A 17,480-nucleotide genomic window follows, 5' to 3' on the forward strand; every position below is an offset into this window, starting at 1 on the left:
GGAGGGAGGCGGAGTGTTAGCCAGGCTGTGGGGACGTGGAGCCGGTGCGTGCCACGGAGCCAGGGTGGGCATGATCGTGCCCGATCGGGCACTGACTAGGTGAGCTTGGGGCTCCCTCCAGCCTCCCGGCTCAGAGCACAGTGCTGATTGTGGCAAGGAGCAACCCGGCCCACCAACACTCCCTGCTGCGCCCAGATCCCCACTCTTCCCCCTTCAGCCCAGCTCAGCTCCCTCGCCCTGCCTTGTCTCAGGCCCCTCACAGTGCCCTGCTTGAACCTGGATTTCCCCCCTCCCATGCCCTGCATCCCAGCTCCCCTGACTCTGGCTCTGCAGGACACTGCTGGCCACAGAAGCCAGGCTGCACCCCACTGCTCAGCTCCCCCCCTCGACGCCCCAGACACCTGCTCTCCACACTCCCTCTCCCCATGCTGCTCCAGAGCTCACTCCTCTGCTGCAGGGAGCAGTCCCCCTGCCTGCCCTGCCCAAGGCCCAGGGCCCAAGGAGGGTGCAGGGGTTCAGGCTCGAGCCTGGGAGCTGCAGGTTCTAGTCCCTGCCGCGCCATATATTCCCCTTTGGTGAGTCCCCCAAGCCCAGAGGCCCAAGGTATTTAGACACTGAACTCCCATGCCATCGATGTCAATGGAGGTTAGGAGCCCAAATACCTCGGAGGGTCTGGGCTTTTGTCCTTCTGTGCCTCAGGTCCCATCCAGTGCTCAGCTGCTCCAGGGTCAAGGGCAGAAGCAGGGGGATCTGCCTCTCTGGTCTGCCTGCCCGGGGGGGAGCTGGCTGCAGTGTTACTCCCCCTCTCAGCCGACTGCCGCCCCTCGCTCCGGGCCTCCTACACCTGGGGGCCTCCCGTGAACACACTCCAAGCTCAGCCCCCCTCCCCCGAAAGCTGGCACTGTGCCCCTCTCACAAGGGGTTGCATGTAGTTGGGGGCGCCTGGCTCTGGGGAGGGATCACAGGCCCCTTTGCGCTGGCAGCCCCTCGCTGCTCGCAGCCTGGCGTGCCCTCAGCGGTGCTCCTCTGCCCTCAGGGGCTCCCGGAGCCGCCTCTGCAGTCTGGCTCATCCCAGGCCAGAAAGGCACGGGAGGGGAGCACCCACAGGCGTGAATCGGGAGAGCTCACTGGGGGAGGGGAGGTAGATCGGCAGGGGAAGGAGCGATGATCTAGGATGTGCTAATTTCCGAGTGGATCGTCGCCGGATTGGTCCGTTGGAAGGAGCGTTAAAAGGCTTCCATTGGATCAGCTGGGAGAGGGGAATCAGATCAGCTCAGGAGGTATTGATTTCTGATTGGCTGGTAGGAGTGGATCATTGCCAGATTAGTCGGTTGGAAGGAGCGTAATTAGGCTCCCACTGGATCAGCTGGGAGAAGGTGAAATGGGATGTGGGGGTCAGATCAGAGACCATACTGTGCTGAAAGTCCCCAGAGCTCAGCATGGCTCCAGGAGTGGAGCGGGGGGTGTGTCTGTGGGGTGGGGGGATGGACATAGGAAATCCGCTCTCCTTGCCCATCCTCTGCACGTGGCAGACAGGCTGTATAGGGGCGGGGCAGGCAACGGCCGGGGCCAGTCTCTGCAACACGGGAATGCTTCTGCTTCTTGCCCCTTGGGCCACCCTGATCGTCACCCGTGCGCTGGGAGTCAGGATGCCTGGGTTCTATCCTTGGCTCAGCCACTGCCTGGCCATGGGGAGGAGGTCCCTCCCCGCCTTTGCGCCTCGGTTTCCCCACCTGTAAGCCGGTGTGGTGACCCCACAGCAGGGCCCGGGGATTCATTAAGGCGTGCCAGGAAGGGCTCTGCAGCTGGAAATCCCGAGGGAGGCTGCAGATGGTTGGAGGTGTGGGGCGCCCTCAGCACAGTTCGGGGGAGGGTGGCGGCTGGCCTGTGGTTGGCCAAGGCGCGGCACACACTTACCGCGATGGAAATGCGGACGCGCTTCAACTTGCGCTTTTCGGGTGGTGCTGAATTCTCAGACTTTTTAGCCACGAGAAAAACAGGAGAGAAGACAGAGGCATTATGGGAAACCACAGCGGCCTGGCCGGGCGCCATCGCCCCAGGGCCTCGGGTGGGGGCTGGGCACAGAGCAGGGGCCAAGGTGCCATGGTGGTGGGGAACACCGTCTGGGGGGGCGGGTGGAGGGGCACTCACCTCAGCGGGCTCCATGGCAGCGCTGGTGCAGAAGAGGCTCTTGAGGGCAATGCCCAAGTGATCTGGGCTCCTGGCTGGGGACACACAAGCAGAGAAACCGTTAGTGCAAAGGGCAGTGAGCCGGGAGCCTGGCCGGCACTATGGGGCCACGGGGACGGGGGGGCTCACCTGTGGGGCTCTCCAAGGTGCTGGGACTTCGCTTGAGTGCCGGCTTCAGGGGCTTGCGGGACGCTCCGTGTGGCGGGGCCGATGAGGATTCCTCCGTGCTGATCTGGGGGCAGCATGTACAGGGGGCTTGAACCAGCACCTGAGCCTGGTAGGGTGGGGTGAGTCCAGGGCATCCCACCCCGAGTTTCCCAGGTGGGATGGGGAACGATGTGACGAAGTGGGACTGTTCTTAATGTTTCCTCTGAATAGTGTGGGGGTGCCTCAGTTTCCCCTAGGCAGTTCTTAAGTATCTAGGTGGTGGGATAAGGGCGTATGATCATTGCAGAGCCCTAGAGGGCAGGTGTGTGCAGGGGTCTGGACACAGAGAATGGCCGACACCCTGTTTCCTGGCAACTGATGGCCTGGGCCCTTCTCCCCTGCAAGGTGAGAGCTGAAGGGTTGGAGATCAAAGGAATCAGGTGCCCTCCTGGCCCTGGAAAGGGACAAAGCCCAGAGGAGGGGGGGCTGGAGAGAGTTTCAGTTTGGGGCTGGCTGGGGACATGGAGTGAAGTGCAGATGTGGTTGTCTGGCTCACTGCCCCCCAAAATGGACCCGGCTGAGGGGTCCTGTTCTCTGCACCTACAAGCTCTGTGTTAGACCATGTTCCTGTCGTCTAATAAACCTTCTGTTTTACTGGCTGGCTGAGAGTCACGTCTGACTGCAGAGTTGGGGGGCAGGACCCTCTGGCTTCCCCAGGACCCCGCCTGGGCGGACTCGCTGCGGGAAGTGCACGGAAGGGCAGAGGAGGCTGAATGCTCCGAGGTCAGACCCAGGAAGGTGGAAGCCGGGTGAACTGCTTGCCCTGCAGACAGGCTGCTCCCAGAGAGGAGACTTCCCCAGAGTCCTGCCTGGCGTCGTAGGGAGCAGCTCCAGAGCAGCGCCCAGGGACCCCGTGACAGGCGAGTCCAGGGCATCCCATCCCCAGTTCAGCAGGGGTGGGGGGGCAGAATTTCCCACAACCAGCCAGGTGGGATGGGGAACCATGGGCCTGGGGCATCCATACCCCATCCAGCCCAGCCCAGTTCAGGGAGGCATAGTTCTGGGATGCCCCATTACCAGGCCAATCCAGAGCATCCCAGGCCAGAGGGAGGGCGGGTAGGCAGGGGCCCAAGGTGCACCATCCAGGCCAGGAAGATTTAGACCTGCGCTCACAGCCAGCCCAGACTTGACCAGATTGGCGTGAGGAACGGGGGGGGGGGGGGGACAGACTCCCAGACAGAAGCCTCTCGAAGGCCTGGGAGCGCTGGGTGCTTTGGGGTTTCCAGCCAGCGGCTCCCTGCATGGCAGTGGGGTGAGGGTGCAGCGGGCCCTGGGCATCCCATCACCAGCCCAGCCCTGGCAGTCGGGCAGGGGATCCCCATGCTGCCCCCTGCCTCTCACCTGGAACTGCACTCCCGGGTGGGAGGCCCCGTGGCCGGCCTTGTCCTGGGGCTTCTCGGCGACGCTGCTCCTCCCGGCCTGCGCCCTCTCCTGCATGTACTGCAGGCGGTGCTGGTAGCCCAGCTGGCTGCTCAGCAGCGCTGCCACCTGGGCCCGCTCGATGGAGCCCAGCAGGATCATGGACTCTGCAGGAGACCAGCCCCAAAGGGCCGCCAGCCCGTCAGCTTGGGGGTCACAGCTGGGAGCGGCGTTAGCTTCCCCGGGGGCTAGATCCACCCCCTCCCCAGCCCCCAGGGTGGAGACCCAAACCTGAGCCCTCAGGAGAGCTGCCATGCCTCCTTGCAGGAGAGCTCAGGCTGCCAGCCCATTGGCAGGGCTCGGGGAGGGGATGCGGGGAGGATGGGACAGGTGTGCCCTGCAGGACTCCTGGCTCCCAGGCCTGTCCGTCCATCTGTCCATGGAGCAGTAGCTGAAAATGAAAAACCCAGTCCCACCCAGGCCGGAGGCACCGGGGTCCACCCTCCCCGGGCAGGGTGGGGTGTCTCTAAGAGCAGCTGCCACATGGGACAGAGCCTGCTTGGTCTTCCTGTTTCAGCACGAGGATGCGGGAGGCCCAGGGCTCTGAGCTTGGGGCTGGGAGACAGCAGGACTCCTGGGTCCTATTCCTGGCTCTGCCCCAGGCTTGCTGGCTGACCTTGTGCCAGTGCCTTCCCCTCTCTGGGCCTCAGTTTCCCCTATTGCAACCCGGGGATAACTGCTCCGGGGGAGGGGGCAAAGGCGCAGTGCCCAGAAACGGGAAGGGACCATCAGGGTCTCCTACAGCTGGGCCTGAACTCCCCGTTCTGTGCCCAGGTCTGCTCCCTGCCCACCAGTGTGCCCACGGGATGCTGGGTCCAGGCTGATGAGTCTGGGACCTTTGGGTCTGCTTGCTCTGGAGCAGGGCCTGGGACTCTGGGGCAAGCAGGAAGGCCCCACGGTGCCCACAGGCAAGAACTGAGAGGTTCTGCTTCAGGCACCAGCCCATGTGTGAGGAGTTGTGGGGTCTCAGCTAACAGAAGAGCCCTGAGCCCCACCCTCTGCAGTTAGGAGGCCCATCCTCCTCCCCTTCCCCACCACTCCTGTTTATTTGCCGTCTGGCTCTGAAGTGGGGTGAGGAAGGATCCACTGAAAGAGGCTGCACTGGCCTTCCTGTTTCCGTTAAACTTTACAGATTGCCATGGTAACGCAGCATCCTTTGTCGCCACGGTAATGGGCATGGCAGACAGGCAGAGGAGATAAACGTCAGAGTGGGCTGTCGTCTGGCACAGGGCCGGGCAGAAGCTCAGGATGATCTCAGTGCCCGGCCCCTCGCCAGGGAGACGGGCCCAGTGCCAGAGCACTGCTGACCCGGGAGTCTGCTGGGGGCGCTGGGTGGGGAGGGGCTCCCGACGGCCACTCTGCGGGCAGCCTGCTCTGCCCAGGAGGGCTGTGCTGGCCCAGGGGCTGGGCACACATGGTTGGCACGGCCCAGAGTGAGCTGGGCACAGCCCAGGCTGGCCAGGGCACGAGGCGCTCTGGGACCCCCCGGGGCGTCGCCTGCTCCCTGTGCAGCCCCCACATCTCACCAGCCGACTCCACCAGCGCCAGGCTCTTCAGCTTGGTGTCGTACAGCACCTCCTGCAGGTTGCGGTACTTGCAGTTCAGGGTGAGGTAACGCACGTCCCGCACCATGATGTCCTCCACCCGCACGTTGTACTTCCTGCGGAGAGCAAGGCCCGGCCCTGAGCAGGGGGCGGGAGGGCTGCTGCCCAGCGCTCCGCCCTGCCGCGCGGGTCCCGTCCAAGCTACGCTCCCCCAGCACCTTGGGGGCAGGTGAGCGGCTCATCTGGGTGTGAACAGGCTGGGTCCCGGTCCCAGCAGTCCCCCAGGCCTGGGAACCACAGCAGCTGCTGCATGGTTCTAGTGCCCATCACCAGTGTGTCTAGGCACCGAGCGGAGCTCCTGGCCTGGGTCCCCGGAGCTCCCGAGAGCCTTGGCCTTGAGAGGGGCTTCCTGCAGAGGCTCCGGCTCCCCCCCGGGGAAGGGAGCCCGGGCAGGCCCTTACTCCTGGTGCCCCCAGCCCAGCTCAGGCAGGTACGGCAGCTTCTTGATGCGGATGATGCTGTCGTAGAGCGAGGGCTGCAGGCTCTGGGCCACGGCGTTGGCCAGGATGACGGCAATCATCACGGGCAGGATGTGGGAGATCTGGCCCGTCAGCTCGAAGACGATCACGGCGGTGGAGACCGTGTGGGTCACAGCACCAGAGAGCGCGGCTGCTCCTGTGCGTGGCAGAGAGCGGCACAGTGAGACCCTGGCAGGGCTGGAATGGCCCTGAGCCAGACCCCACGGAGCTGCCCCACAGTGATGCCCCACAATGAGCCCCAGCCCCCCCCCAGCAGCCCCAGGGAGGGGGACCAGTATGTGACCCCTATGGCACAGCCCCCCCACACCCCCAGGGAGCCCTCAAGCTGCTCTGCCAACCCGTCTGCACCAGCCACCAGCCTCCTGCTGCCGCCTGCTCCCATCACGGGCCCAGAGGAGAATTGGGCCCTGGCTCCCTGGTCCTGGCACCCTGGAGACATCCCCCTCCGGGGAGGAGCCTAGACACGTCTCTGTGGTCGTACAGATTTGGGTTCCCCTGAACAGCCTGGCTCCCTCCAGGGGCTGGCAGGAGGGAGATGCAGCTGCACCACGAGTAGGTTCTTTGGGCGGTCGGACTGGCTGGAGCCCGTGGCAGCCTCTCCTCGGCCGCGGAAACGTGGCGCTTACCTACCACGGCGTAGCCCCCCGGCACGATGCGGTAGGTGTTGCTGTCGGTGTGGATGCCATCCGGGAACCAGGCTGCCATGCTCTCTCCTACCAGCCGGCCGAAGGCCGCACCTGCCCAAGGAGACAGGGGTCAGAGGGGGGCTGGGGGCAGCCCAGGCATCTTCAGGGAGGGGAGAAAATCGGTTGTATCCTGTTGCCTCTGGCACGGTGCCCCTCCCTGTGGCGACGCGGCTGCTCAGGGGGCAGTCACTGCCCTACCAGCTCTGAGCTCCACAGCAGGGCCCTGCCCAGGGCTGCCAGCTGCTGTGCCCTAGGGAGCCAGCTAAGCAGACGTCCCAGCCCCTTCGCGCTGCTGGGAAGTGGGAGCCGGAGCAGCACCATGAGAGGTGGCCCAAGGTGGCACTAGGGTCTGTACCCCCTATGGCTATTCCCTGCCCCTTCCTTCCCACCCTGGGTGGTTGGGGCTCTGGAGTGAGGATGGTGCTGGCTGCATGCTCCCGCAGGGGCAGGGGAGGGGTGCTGTGCCACCCAGCGCTAGTGAACACTGGGCCACCACCACTCCGACCAGGGCTGAGAGGTACCGAAGCTCCTTCCCAAAGCCCTGAGCAGGCCTGGCACTCCGGGAAAGGGCCTGCCCCGAGGGGCAACCCCCGGCATCAGGACCCCATCACACTCACGGGGCACCAGCCACACCAGGGAGCTGCCACTGTTGCCGGAGGACAACGGCCAGCACAAGGGGACTGTGGGCAAACCAGCTCTCTCCTCTCTGCCTGGAGGGGCTGGTTAGTAGCTCGTGGAGGTGCTGCACCTTTGGGAGCTGGGTGGCATGGGTAGGGCTGCCCTGGGCTCTGCACAGGCAGGCTGGCTCAGGGCGAGGCCAGGAGTGCCTCCGGGGCTGGTACTCACCAATGACAAAGACGGGCATGAAGGTGCCGCAGGGCACTGGGATGGTGGTGGCCAGGGCTGACATCCAGAACTAAGGGCAGAGACATGAGTCAGGGGTCATCCATCCATCCAGATCCTCCGCACACCCACCCAGCCAGCGCCATGCCCATGCCCACCCAGACCACACCCACCCATCCAGGGGCCTGACCACACCCCAGCCAGGGCCACAGCCATCCAGCCAGGGCCCCTCCCACACCCCAGCCCCGGTGCAGGGGAAGGGGAGGAGGAGAGGGGGTGTGAGCTGGACAGCCCCAGCCCTGGCGCGGGGACCCACCTTCATGAGGATGAAAACCAGCAGGGTGACGAAGACGTTGGCGTGTGAGTGCTTCCAGGCCTCAGAGATGCCAATGTACTCGAACTCCTCAGCCAGGCCCTGCTTGGCCCAGGTGCGGTTGTCAAACAGGGTCACCAGGGTGTCCTTCTGGCTGAGCTGCGGAGAAGGACCATGGCAGACAGGGTGAACCCAGGGCAGCGCCTCCACCCCATCTCCCCACCCTCCCGAGGATGCTCCCTGTCAGGGACCTCGTGGGGGCTGGGTGCCCTCCCCAGCCCAGCCCATCACAGCATCTGGCCCTCTGGCTGCTGGAGATCTGGGAGACATCAGGGCTGACACTACTGGAGCTTTGGCTCCAGATGCCAGGGTCCCGGGTTCAAGTCACAGCTGGGGCAAGCACAGAGCAGCAGGTTCTCCAAATGAGTGCCAGTGATACCCACTGGGCAGGGCTGCCAGGCTAGGGTAGGGGAGCGGGTTACCTGGCCGGCCATGAACTGTCCGAAGCCAGGCGGGAAGGTGAGCGTGGAGATGAGCAGCGTGACCAGCGCAGGGAAAAGCAGGCGCCTGAGTGGGAGCAACATACACAGCAAGTGATCCCACCGCACCCACCACAACTGGCCCCAGCCCTCAGGGAAGGACTAGCACCACCCCGTGCCCAGCAGCTCCCATGCCAGCAGCTGCTTCATAGGGAACCAAAGAGCCCAGCCAGCATGCAGCGCCCCACCCAGCTCAATCCCCTGCTCCCCAACCCCAACTTGCCCCAGTCTGGGTTCTCCCTCCACCTGTTCTTCAGCCAGGCCTGGTTCTGGGGGTGCTGTACTCAGCGCCCCCTGCTCTGGGATCAAAGGGCCCCTAGTCTCAGGGAGGGAGCCAGCAGGCACCACTTACTTCTTCATCAGGAAGCGGTTGATGGTCTTCTGCTTGCGCATGAACTGGACGATCTTGCGGTTGAAGTAGACAAAGAGTGCCCCTCCGAAGCCACTGGCAATCCTGGGGAGAGGGGCGTCCGAGTGAGCCACCACCAGGAAGCTACTGCTGGGGTGGTCCTGTCAGGGATGGGGGGGGGCACTGAGGATGCCCCCTGCCCCAGCACAGGGGGCCCAGAAAGAGGGGAGAGTCCCCTCATATATCCCTCCCCGTCCCTCCCAGGAAGTCTGATATCTCTCCCCCCTGCCCCGCAGCAATGCCCCCCCGAGTGGGGTTGGAGTGACAGAAGGCACTGGACTCACCCGATGACAGCAAAGGCGGGCAGCTCCTGCAGGTCGAAGGGAAAGTCCAGCCGGAAGCGGGTTTTGAACAGAGCCGTGATGGTCTCTGGGGGGGACGAGACACCGCGGGGGGGAGCGTGTCACCCAGGGGACCGCCAGGGAGGCCTAGCACCCGGACGCCCTGCTCCAATACTGGGCAGCTGCTCGCCACTCAGAGCACTGCGGCCCCTTGGGCCCATGCCATTAGGCCGGGCCTGGCTGGAGACCCCCATGGCCTTGGTTGGACTCTGCTCCCCCCAGCTCTGCCAGTGCCCCTTAATCCCACCCCCCAGCTCTGCCAGCGCCCCTCAATCCCAACCCCTGACTACCCCAGCCCTGGGCTTCCCTCACCCCCCAGCTCTGCCAGCGCCCCTCAATCCCAACCCCCGACTACCCCAGCCCTGGGCTCCTGCCAGCAGGGCAGTAGCCGGTGCAGGCTGGAGGGGCCGGTTCCCTGGGGGGCTGGACGGGCTGTACCTTCGTCCTTGTTCCACACGGCAAGCACGCGGAAGATGAAGGCACTGAAGGTGGCGGCGAAGAACCCCCGCCAATAATTGCGGACGGCGAAGAAGGTGGACGTGACCTCGATGCTGAAGAGGACGCCTGGGGAGGCAGAGGGGAGGGGAAGAAGCAGTGCCACCATGGCCCCTTGGCACACTGGGGGCTCCGCTCCACACAGCCCGCGGCCCCAAGACGGGCCTCCCGGCCTGCCCACGCACAGTCCACGCAGGGGCCGGCACAGGGTCACCAGACCCAGACACACCTCCTGGGGCATCTCCACTTCCCCAGGCTTTACATTTGTGTGCCAAGGCCTCTTGGGACCAGACTATAACCGCATGGGCAGCTCCTGGGGTTAGGTGGGCACCTTGGGTCCGTGTGGTTAGCCGCGTATGGGCACGGTCGCAATTTGCAGCTGGCTGGCCCTGAGGTGAGGATGGCAGCTGGGAGAGGGCCCCGAGCCACCCCCTGCCAGAGCCAAGTGGTCCCCTCTCCAGCCAGCTGGGCAGCCACCCCTAACAGCGAGTGGGTCCCGCCTTGGGGGCACAGGGGAGTGGTGCGAGTGAGTGGGCAGTGCTGGGGCATAAGCAGGGACCAGCCCATCTTGGGGGAGAGGGGGCAAGGCACTGACAATCCAGCTGGGGCAAGCAGGAGGGACAAGCATACACAGACAGATGGACAGAGGGGGACACTGCAAAGAGTTAGACACGTCACCAACCTAGGAGCGCAAAGCTGCGAGGGAGCCATGGGGCCGGAGCTGGGCCTCCCTGGAGCGCAGAGAGGAGGGGAAAGGAGGAGATATTACATCTTCTGGGGGGATCGCCCTCCACGCAGTGGCCTCTGCCACCCCTGCCATGGGCACAGAGCCTTGGGGACCCCCCAGGCACCCGGGAGGCCAGTCCTGGCCGGTGTGTGTCTCTGGAGCCCAGGGTACCTGCAGCGTTGAGGTGGGGGGGGTTCTGGGGGCTGCTGGGCTCCGTCCCGGGAGGCCCGTACAGACTGGGTGGGTGCCCTGGGGCCTGTGTGCCCGGGCATGGGCAGGGCAGTCGGGGAGCGGCTTCCCTGCAGTTGGGGGGAAAGCGAGAGGCAACACAATGGCAGAGTGCGGGGGGGATCGGGGGCTAGTCCGGGCACAGCTGTGAGGAGAGAGGAAAGCAGGGGGCTGGGCCCAAAACCCTGTGCTCATCTGGCCTGCACACCCCATAGCATCCACCTGTGTCCACCCGCCCCACCGCTTGGGGGGTGTCAGGTGGGGACCCCAGCGACTTGGGGGGAAGAGGCGGTGGCCTGTCCCGGGCCACGCTCCCGGCCAGTTTGGTGGCCAGCCAGGCCCAGGTGTGCAGGGCCTCCCCTGCCGTGTGGCTGTCCCCACCAGATCAGGGTCTTGGGGACACGAGGTGCAAAGGCCTGTGAGGGGGATGGGACCCCCTGGCCAGGCACAGCTCCCATGCTGCCCTGCTGGAGGGCTGGGTTAGCTCAGAGCCATGGGCAGCTCTGGGATCAGGCAGGGCAGGGGCAGGGGAGGGTCCAGCCCCACAGCCCGCATGGCCGGCCTTACCTCCGATGGGGGCAGCAAAGCAGCAGCCGACGCCCACGGCACAGGCAGCCGCCAGCATCTCGATATTGCGAGACTCGTTCTGCAAGGCAAGAGAGAGCAGGAGACAATGGAGGGCAGCGCCGGGACGGGAGCTCCCTGCGGGGACACGCCCCAGGCAGCCGTGGCCAGAGAGACCCTCCCGGGGCTCACCTCTCCCCTGCCATGGCCGGAGACACCCCCGAGGGGCTCACCCGCTCCCCTGCCAGGGCCAGAGCCACCCTCCCGCCCCAGCCAGCCATGGACAGAGACACCCCCCCGTGGGGCTCACCCTCTCCCCTGCCATGGCCGGAGACACCCCCTGTGGGGCTCACCCTCTCCCCTGCCATGGCCGGAGACAACCCTGTGGGGCTCATCTGCTCCCCTTCCAGGGCCAGAGCCACGCTCCCGCCCCAGCCAGCCATGGACAGAGACACCCCCTGTGGGGCTCACCCTCTCCCCTGCCATGGCCGGAGACACCCTCCTGCCCCACTCAGCCATGGACAGAGACACCCCCCGTGGGGCTCACCCTCTCCCCTGCCATGGCTGGAGACACCCTTCTGCCCCAGCCAGCCATGCACAGAGACACCCCCTGTGGGGCTCATCCTCTCCCCTGCCATGGCCGGAGACAACCCTGTGGGGCTCACCCTCTCCCCTGCCATGGCCGGAGACAACCCTGTGGGGCTCACCTGCTCCCCTTCCAGGGCCAGAGCCACCCTCCCGCCCCAGCCAGCCATGGACAGAGACACCCCCTGTGGGGCTCACCCTCTCCCCTGCCATGGCTGGAGACACCCTTCTGCCCCAGCCAGCCATGCACAGAGACACCCCCTGTGGGGCTCACCCTCTCCCCTGCCATGGCCGGAGACAACCCTGTGGGGCTCACCCTCTCCCCTGCCATGGCCGGAGACAACCCTGTGGGGCTCACCTGCTCCCCTTCCAGGGCCAGAGCCACCCTCCCGCCCCAGCCAGCCATGGACAGAGACACCCCCTGTGGGGCTCACCCTCTCCCCTGCCATGGCCGGAGACACCCTTCAACGGGCTCACCCTCTCCCCTGCCAGGGCCAGAGCCACCCTCCTGCCCTGCCCAGCCATGGCCAGAGACACCCCCCATGGGGCTAACCCTCTCCCTTGCCAGGGTCAGAGAGAACAAACCTCCTGCCCCCCAGCCCAAAGGTCCCTCCGCATACCTGAGAGCCCCCACCCCCCGCCCAATAGACCTGCATTCCCAGCCCAGACCTGCCCCCGGTACCCGTTTGGTCAGCACCCGCAGGCCGCACAGCGTCAGCCTCTCACCTTGTAGATGCCTCCAAAGAGGGAGAGGAATTTGCTGAGCAGGGTGGCACACATGCTGGCAATGTGGACAAAGGGCCCCTGTGGGAAGAGTGCCAGGGACCGGTTACCACGGGCACCCAGCCTCAAAGCAGGGAGTCTTGCGGGAAGACTTGCTCATGGGCAGAGCTGCCCACCCACCGCACCTGGCACACGCCCCCCCAGCACCGCCCGCCCACTGCACCTGGCACACGCCCCCCCAGCAGCGCCAACCACCCACCACATCTGGTACATGCACCCTGGTAGGGCCACCCGCCCACTGCACCTGGCACCCAGCTTGTGCCCCCTCCAGACATGGCCCAGTAGCTCCTCTGCCCCTCTTACCTCCTTGCCCAGGGGCATCCCGCTGCCCAGAGCACAGGTCAGGCCGATGACCTTGGCCACGAAGGTTTTGAGGGTGAGATACTCCTTCAGCACCACACCCCGGAGAATGGTCTTCATCTCGGGGATGCCAGAGCCTGGGGAAGGGGATGGGTGAGCACCCAGAGAGAGGGTCCGTACCCTTTTGGGGGGGAGGGGAGATCCAGGTTCAGCCCCCCACCCCCAGGCCGGAGAGCTGGGCACAGGAGGGGTGATTCCCCCAGGCGTGGCCTCGCACAGCGGGCTGGGGGATCCCAAGGGGTAGGGGCTGGCTCCTACCCACAGCCTGCGGGGCCAGGATCTGGGTGAAGCCGGCCGAGAAGGTGATGAGCACCACGGGGTAGGTGACCCAGGCCATGTACTGCAGGAAGATGTTGGTGTCCAGGCCCCCGTACATCCACTTCTGGGCTGCAGAGAGATAGGGGGAGTCACTGAGGGGGCTTGCTGGGATCAGGGTCACTGACTCCCCAAAGGGACTGAGCCTGGCCCAGCCCAGGGGAGGGAGGGCACAGATGGGGCCCCACTCAGGGTGACAGGGCCCCATCCAGAGGGGCCAAATGCTTCCACTGCCGGGAGCCTCTGCTCAAGGCAGCTACCACGTCACGGGACTGAGCCCAAACCCACGGGGAGAGACAGCACCCCTGGGCAGCAGCCTGCCTAGCCATGCCTCGGACACATCCCTGCCTGGCTGACACCTACTCAGCTCCACACCTGGGCCCAGCCCCCTGGCTGACAGGGTACCCAGCCCCCCACCTGGGCAATCCTGGCTGTGCCCTCAGGGTGCCAAGTGGACCAGCTGCCTGGCTCAGGTTGTGGGCATAGAGGCAAGTGGCCCCGGCCCCCCTCACCTTGCAGGCAGGTGGCTATGGCGAAGTCCATGGCCCAGCTCACTAGCGCCATGACCAGCCCCAGCAGGATGAGGAAGATCCAGTCCTCGCCCACCTTGGAGATGAGGAACTTCTGGCATCGCACGGTGCAGACTGTGGGGAGAGCGCGGGAGCTGAGTGTGGAGGGCGAAGGGCCCACCCTCCCTGCCCAGCCCCTGGAGGCAAGATTAACCGACCCCCCGTAACCTGTCTCCCACACGGCCACGGGGATGGGCACGGCTCAGACGCATGGAGAATCCGCACAGATCTCTTTGCAGCGATCCAAGCTCTCCAGCAATGGGCCACTGGGGCACCGGGGGTGGGGGAAAGGGGAAATTGTGGGCTGGGGGAGCGTCCAGGACCCAGGGGGCCAGGTGGGCTGGGACATGGCCCCGGCAGACCCTCGGGGGTTAGCGCAGCCTGGGTATCTGCACTGAGCTCCGCGTCAGCTCCTCAGGACAGGGCACAGGGGATGGGCAGAGCCAGCCTGTGCCCGTTCCGGCTATTTGCCCTGGCTCCTGCCCTGGCCACAGGGACCTTGCAGGCCGGGCTGAAGCCTCTGTCGCTCGGGGAGAGATGGGGCTTGGAGGAGAGAAGTCAGAGCAGTCGGGCGCAGGGCCAAACTCTAGGAGAAGGGACACCCTCGGGTAGGGCTGGCCAGGAGTCCAGGAGGGTGCTGAGCCTGAAGGACCCAGGGGAGGGAGGAGCCGGCTCAATGCTCCCTGGGGACCCCAGCTGCCTTTGCATGGGTCAGCTCCTAGGAAAGGCATGGGCTGTGCCCCCCGGGGTGCCCTGAGCTCAGGGGGCACAGGCTGAACTGGCTCCAGGGCAGCGAGCCAACCAGCAGCTTGTGTTAACTCAACTGCTCCCGCCCAGACCTCGGCAGTGCTGGGCAGAGCAGCCCAGCCCCACACCCCCAGCTGGGGAGAGAGACAGGGAAGTTCTCACCCCCAGGGCTCTGCCTGGCCAGGGAACCTGGCACAGGATGGCAGAGAGGAGCACTCAGCAGGCGGGTCACCTGGGGCCCACCCCCCCCCACGACTGACGCTGCCCCAGCCCAGAGCGCCCCTCAGCCAGGAACGCATGGGCACAGAGCTGGGAGGTTGCTGGGCAAATGGTCCTCCCACCCCACAGCTCTGCCAGCGCCCCTCAGTCCTGACCCACGGCCCCCTGCTATCCCAGCCCTGGGCTCCCCACCCACAGCGCCGCCAATGTCCCTCAGTCCCAGCCTAAGCTCCCTCTAAGCTACGTGGCCACGCAGAAGGCTCTAGCGGGCCACGCGGGCAGGGAGAGGCACCTCTCCCCTGGCCCCAGCCTTGGAGTTGCTGCAAGGAGAGAGGGCTGGGGACAGTCCTCTCTCCCTGCCGCAGCCCCAGGGCAGCCTGCACCCCAAAGCCCTCGTTTCTGGCCCCCCTCCCAGAGCCGCCCCCACCCGCCCCGGAACCCTCACCCCCCTGCGCACCAACCCTCTGCCCCAGCCCTGATCCTCCTCCCGCACCCCAAACCCCTCATCTCTGGCCCTACCCCAGAGCCCACAGCCCCAGCCAGAGCCATCACCCCCGCACACCCCAACCCCTCTGCCCCAGCCCTGAGCCCCCTCCACTCTCCGAACCCCTCGGCCCCACCCCCGCCACACGTCACCTCCATCTTGGTGCACATAACAAAATTCATTCCGCACATGGATGTAAAAATTTAAGGGAACATTGGTCCCAACCCACATCCCCCGCTGCTATCCCAGCTCTGGGCTCCCCTGACCCATAGCTCTGCCAGTGCCCCTCAATCCTGACCTACAGCCCCCACTGCTATCCCAGCCCTGGGCTCCCCTGACCCATAGCTCTGCCGGTGCCCTTCAATCCTGACCTACAGCCCCCACTGCTATCCCAGCCCTGGGCTCCCCTGACCCATAGCTCTGCCGGTGCCCTTCAATCCTGACCTACAGCCCCCACTGCTATCCCAGCCCTGGGCTCCCCTGACCCATAGCTCTGCCAGTGCCCCTCAATCCTGACCTACAGCCCCCACTGCTATCCCAGCCCTGGGCTCCCCTGACCCATAGCTCTGCCGGTGCCCCTCAATCCTGACCTACAGCCCCCACTGCTATCCCAGCCCTGGGCTCCCCCGACCCACAGCTCTGCCAGTGCCCCTCAATCCTGACCTACAGCCCCCACTGCTATCCCAGCCCTGGGCTCCCCTGACCCATAGCTCTGCCGGTGCCCTTCAATCCTGACCTACAGCCCCCACTGCTATCCCAGCCCTGGGCTCCCCCGACCCACAGCTCTGCCAGTGCCCCTCAACCCCGACCCTGCAGCCCTCTGCTCTCCCAGTGCTGAACAAAGATGCCCCTGGTGCCAGTTCATTGTGGGAGCTGCGCTGCGGGCAATCCAGCAGAGACGGCTGCAGACGGAGACCCACAGTCCACTTGTCTCACACGCCAGACAACCCTGGACGTTGACATTTACATCACTCAGGGACCTGCCACAGCAGAGTGCCCTCAAAGGCCACGCTGGGGCAGAGTGAGAACTGCAGGGCCCCTCAACACCAAGCTGGGGTGTGGGGGAAAGAGAGGCAGGGCAGCATCTAAAGCAGCACAGCGCCCCCTAGTGCCAGGCTGGGCACGCGGAGATGGGCAGGGTGCGGCGGGGCAGCAGCACAACGCCCCCTAGTGCCAGGCAAGGGTGTCATTTCAGAAAATCCAAAGGATGTGGGGCAAACTAGTGTCGGCATATGGAACATGATCGGTGATGATATTATATCCTGCAAAGTGGGGAGGCAAGTGGAGCATATCGACCTATGACAAGTCTGGGGGACAACTGCCCTCTTGCCCCATAGCCAGTGATGCCACTGAGGCTGGGTGCAGGGACACGGGCTGGGGCCGTCAGTCTCATCTCTCCTGGAGCGAGGTCTCTCGCTCCCCACCGGCTGTGTTTCTTCCTCCCAGCCCTGGCACGCAGGGCACAGAGCCAAACACTTGCTAAGTGCCTGCGAGGTCTCCGGGGAGCGGGGTGTTGGGGGAAGTGAGGCAAGGCCGCTCACAGCACAGAAAGCCCTCAGCTGGGATAGCAGCAGGGGATGTGGGTTGGGACCAATGTTCCCTTAAATTTTTACATCCATGTGCGGAATGAATTTTGCAATGGGGAGATGTCCCGGGGGGAGAACAGGGCAGAGGAGGGGGCATTGCTGCGGTGCAAAGGGTGAGGCATGAGGCAGGCCAGAGGGATGGCTTCCAGGGCTCTGAGTGGGCCTCTAGAGACCCAGCCAGCGAGGAGCCAGCCCCAAGGCTGAGCAGGCACCTAAGGGATGGGCACCTCTTGAGCCCCGATGGCTGGTGGCTCCCTGGCAATGAGCCAGCCGGTCTCCTGGCTGATGTCTGAGCAAAGCAGGGGCTGATGCCGATGCTGCTGTGCCCACAGCAAGGTGCCCCACGGCAGCTCCACGGCCCAGAGCCACAGTGCTTGGCAGCATCGTGGCTTGGCAGCCCCAGCTGGCCCCAGCAGCCAGCCCGAGACTGAGGCTTCTCTGCCCCCACCTGTACCTGGGGCAGCTGCTCCGCTCAGCCTGCCACCCTAGGGCCTGGGCTCCCATAGAGATCCCACCAGCCCCCATGCTCCTGGCCTGCAAAGCACTGGGGTCTGGGGCCGGGTCCTCAGCCTCGTCCGCCCTCTCGTGGCCACTACCATTAGTGCAGGCCCAGTGGATTGCTGCAGGGAGTCAGCACTTGGCTAACACCGGACAATTGGCACCAGCACTGGGAGATGTGTGGGGGGGATCAATCAGACCCAGAGCCCAGAAGAATGTGGCCTGCAGTGAGCGGCCCGGGATCAGATCGCACCCCATACTGGCTCCCCCAGCCCTGGCGCCTACGCTCA

General features: G+C 65.4%; 1 protein-coding gene across 3 annotated transcripts in view; it reads right to left on the reverse strand.

The window, feature by feature from the left end:
* CLCN2 (chloride voltage-gated channel 2) overlaps positions 1-17,480 on the reverse strand; it is a 45,334-nt gene that overhangs the window by 3,131 nt on the left and 24,723 nt on the right. Inside the window, exons 3-20 of one of the 3 annotated variants that reach the window (XM_073359223.1) lie at positions 13,600-13,731; positions 13,031-13,159; positions 12,716-12,849; positions 12,356-12,433; positions 11,048-11,126; positions 9,469-9,594; positions 8,974-9,058; positions 8,633-8,734; positions 8,224-8,308; positions 7,745-7,900; positions 7,432-7,501; positions 6,526-6,636; positions 5,822-6,035; positions 5,343-5,476; positions 3,739-3,923; positions 2,320-2,422; positions 2,152-2,225; positions 1,918-1,977 (exon numbers count right to left, since the gene is read on the reverse strand). In XM_073359223.1, the coding sequence (XP_073215324.1) occupies positions 1,918-1,977; positions 2,152-2,225; positions 2,320-2,422; positions 3,739-3,923; positions 5,343-5,476; positions 5,822-6,035; positions 6,526-6,636; positions 7,432-7,501; positions 7,745-7,900; positions 8,224-8,308; positions 8,633-8,734; positions 8,974-9,058; positions 9,469-9,594; positions 11,048-11,126; positions 12,356-12,433; positions 12,716-12,849; positions 13,031-13,159; positions 13,600-13,731 (2,057 nt within the window). Of the gene's footprint in view, positions 1-1,917; positions 2,226-2,319; positions 2,423-3,738; positions 3,924-5,342; positions 5,477-5,821; positions 6,036-6,525; positions 6,637-7,431; positions 7,502-7,744; positions 7,901-8,223; positions 8,309-8,632; positions 8,735-8,973; positions 9,059-9,468; positions 9,595-11,047; positions 11,127-12,355; positions 12,434-12,715; positions 12,850-13,030; positions 13,160-13,599; positions 13,732-17,480 lie in introns of all 3 variants that reach the window. The other 2 variants (XM_073359224.1, XM_073359222.1) reach the window with 2 other exon arrangements.

This window comes from Lepidochelys kempii, chromosome 9 (assembly GCF_965140265.1).
Source record: "Lepidochelys kempii isolate rLepKem1 chromosome 9, rLepKem1.hap2, whole genome shotgun sequence".
NCBI classification, from domain to species: Eukaryota; Metazoa; Chordata; order Testudines; family Cheloniidae; genus Lepidochelys; species Lepidochelys kempii.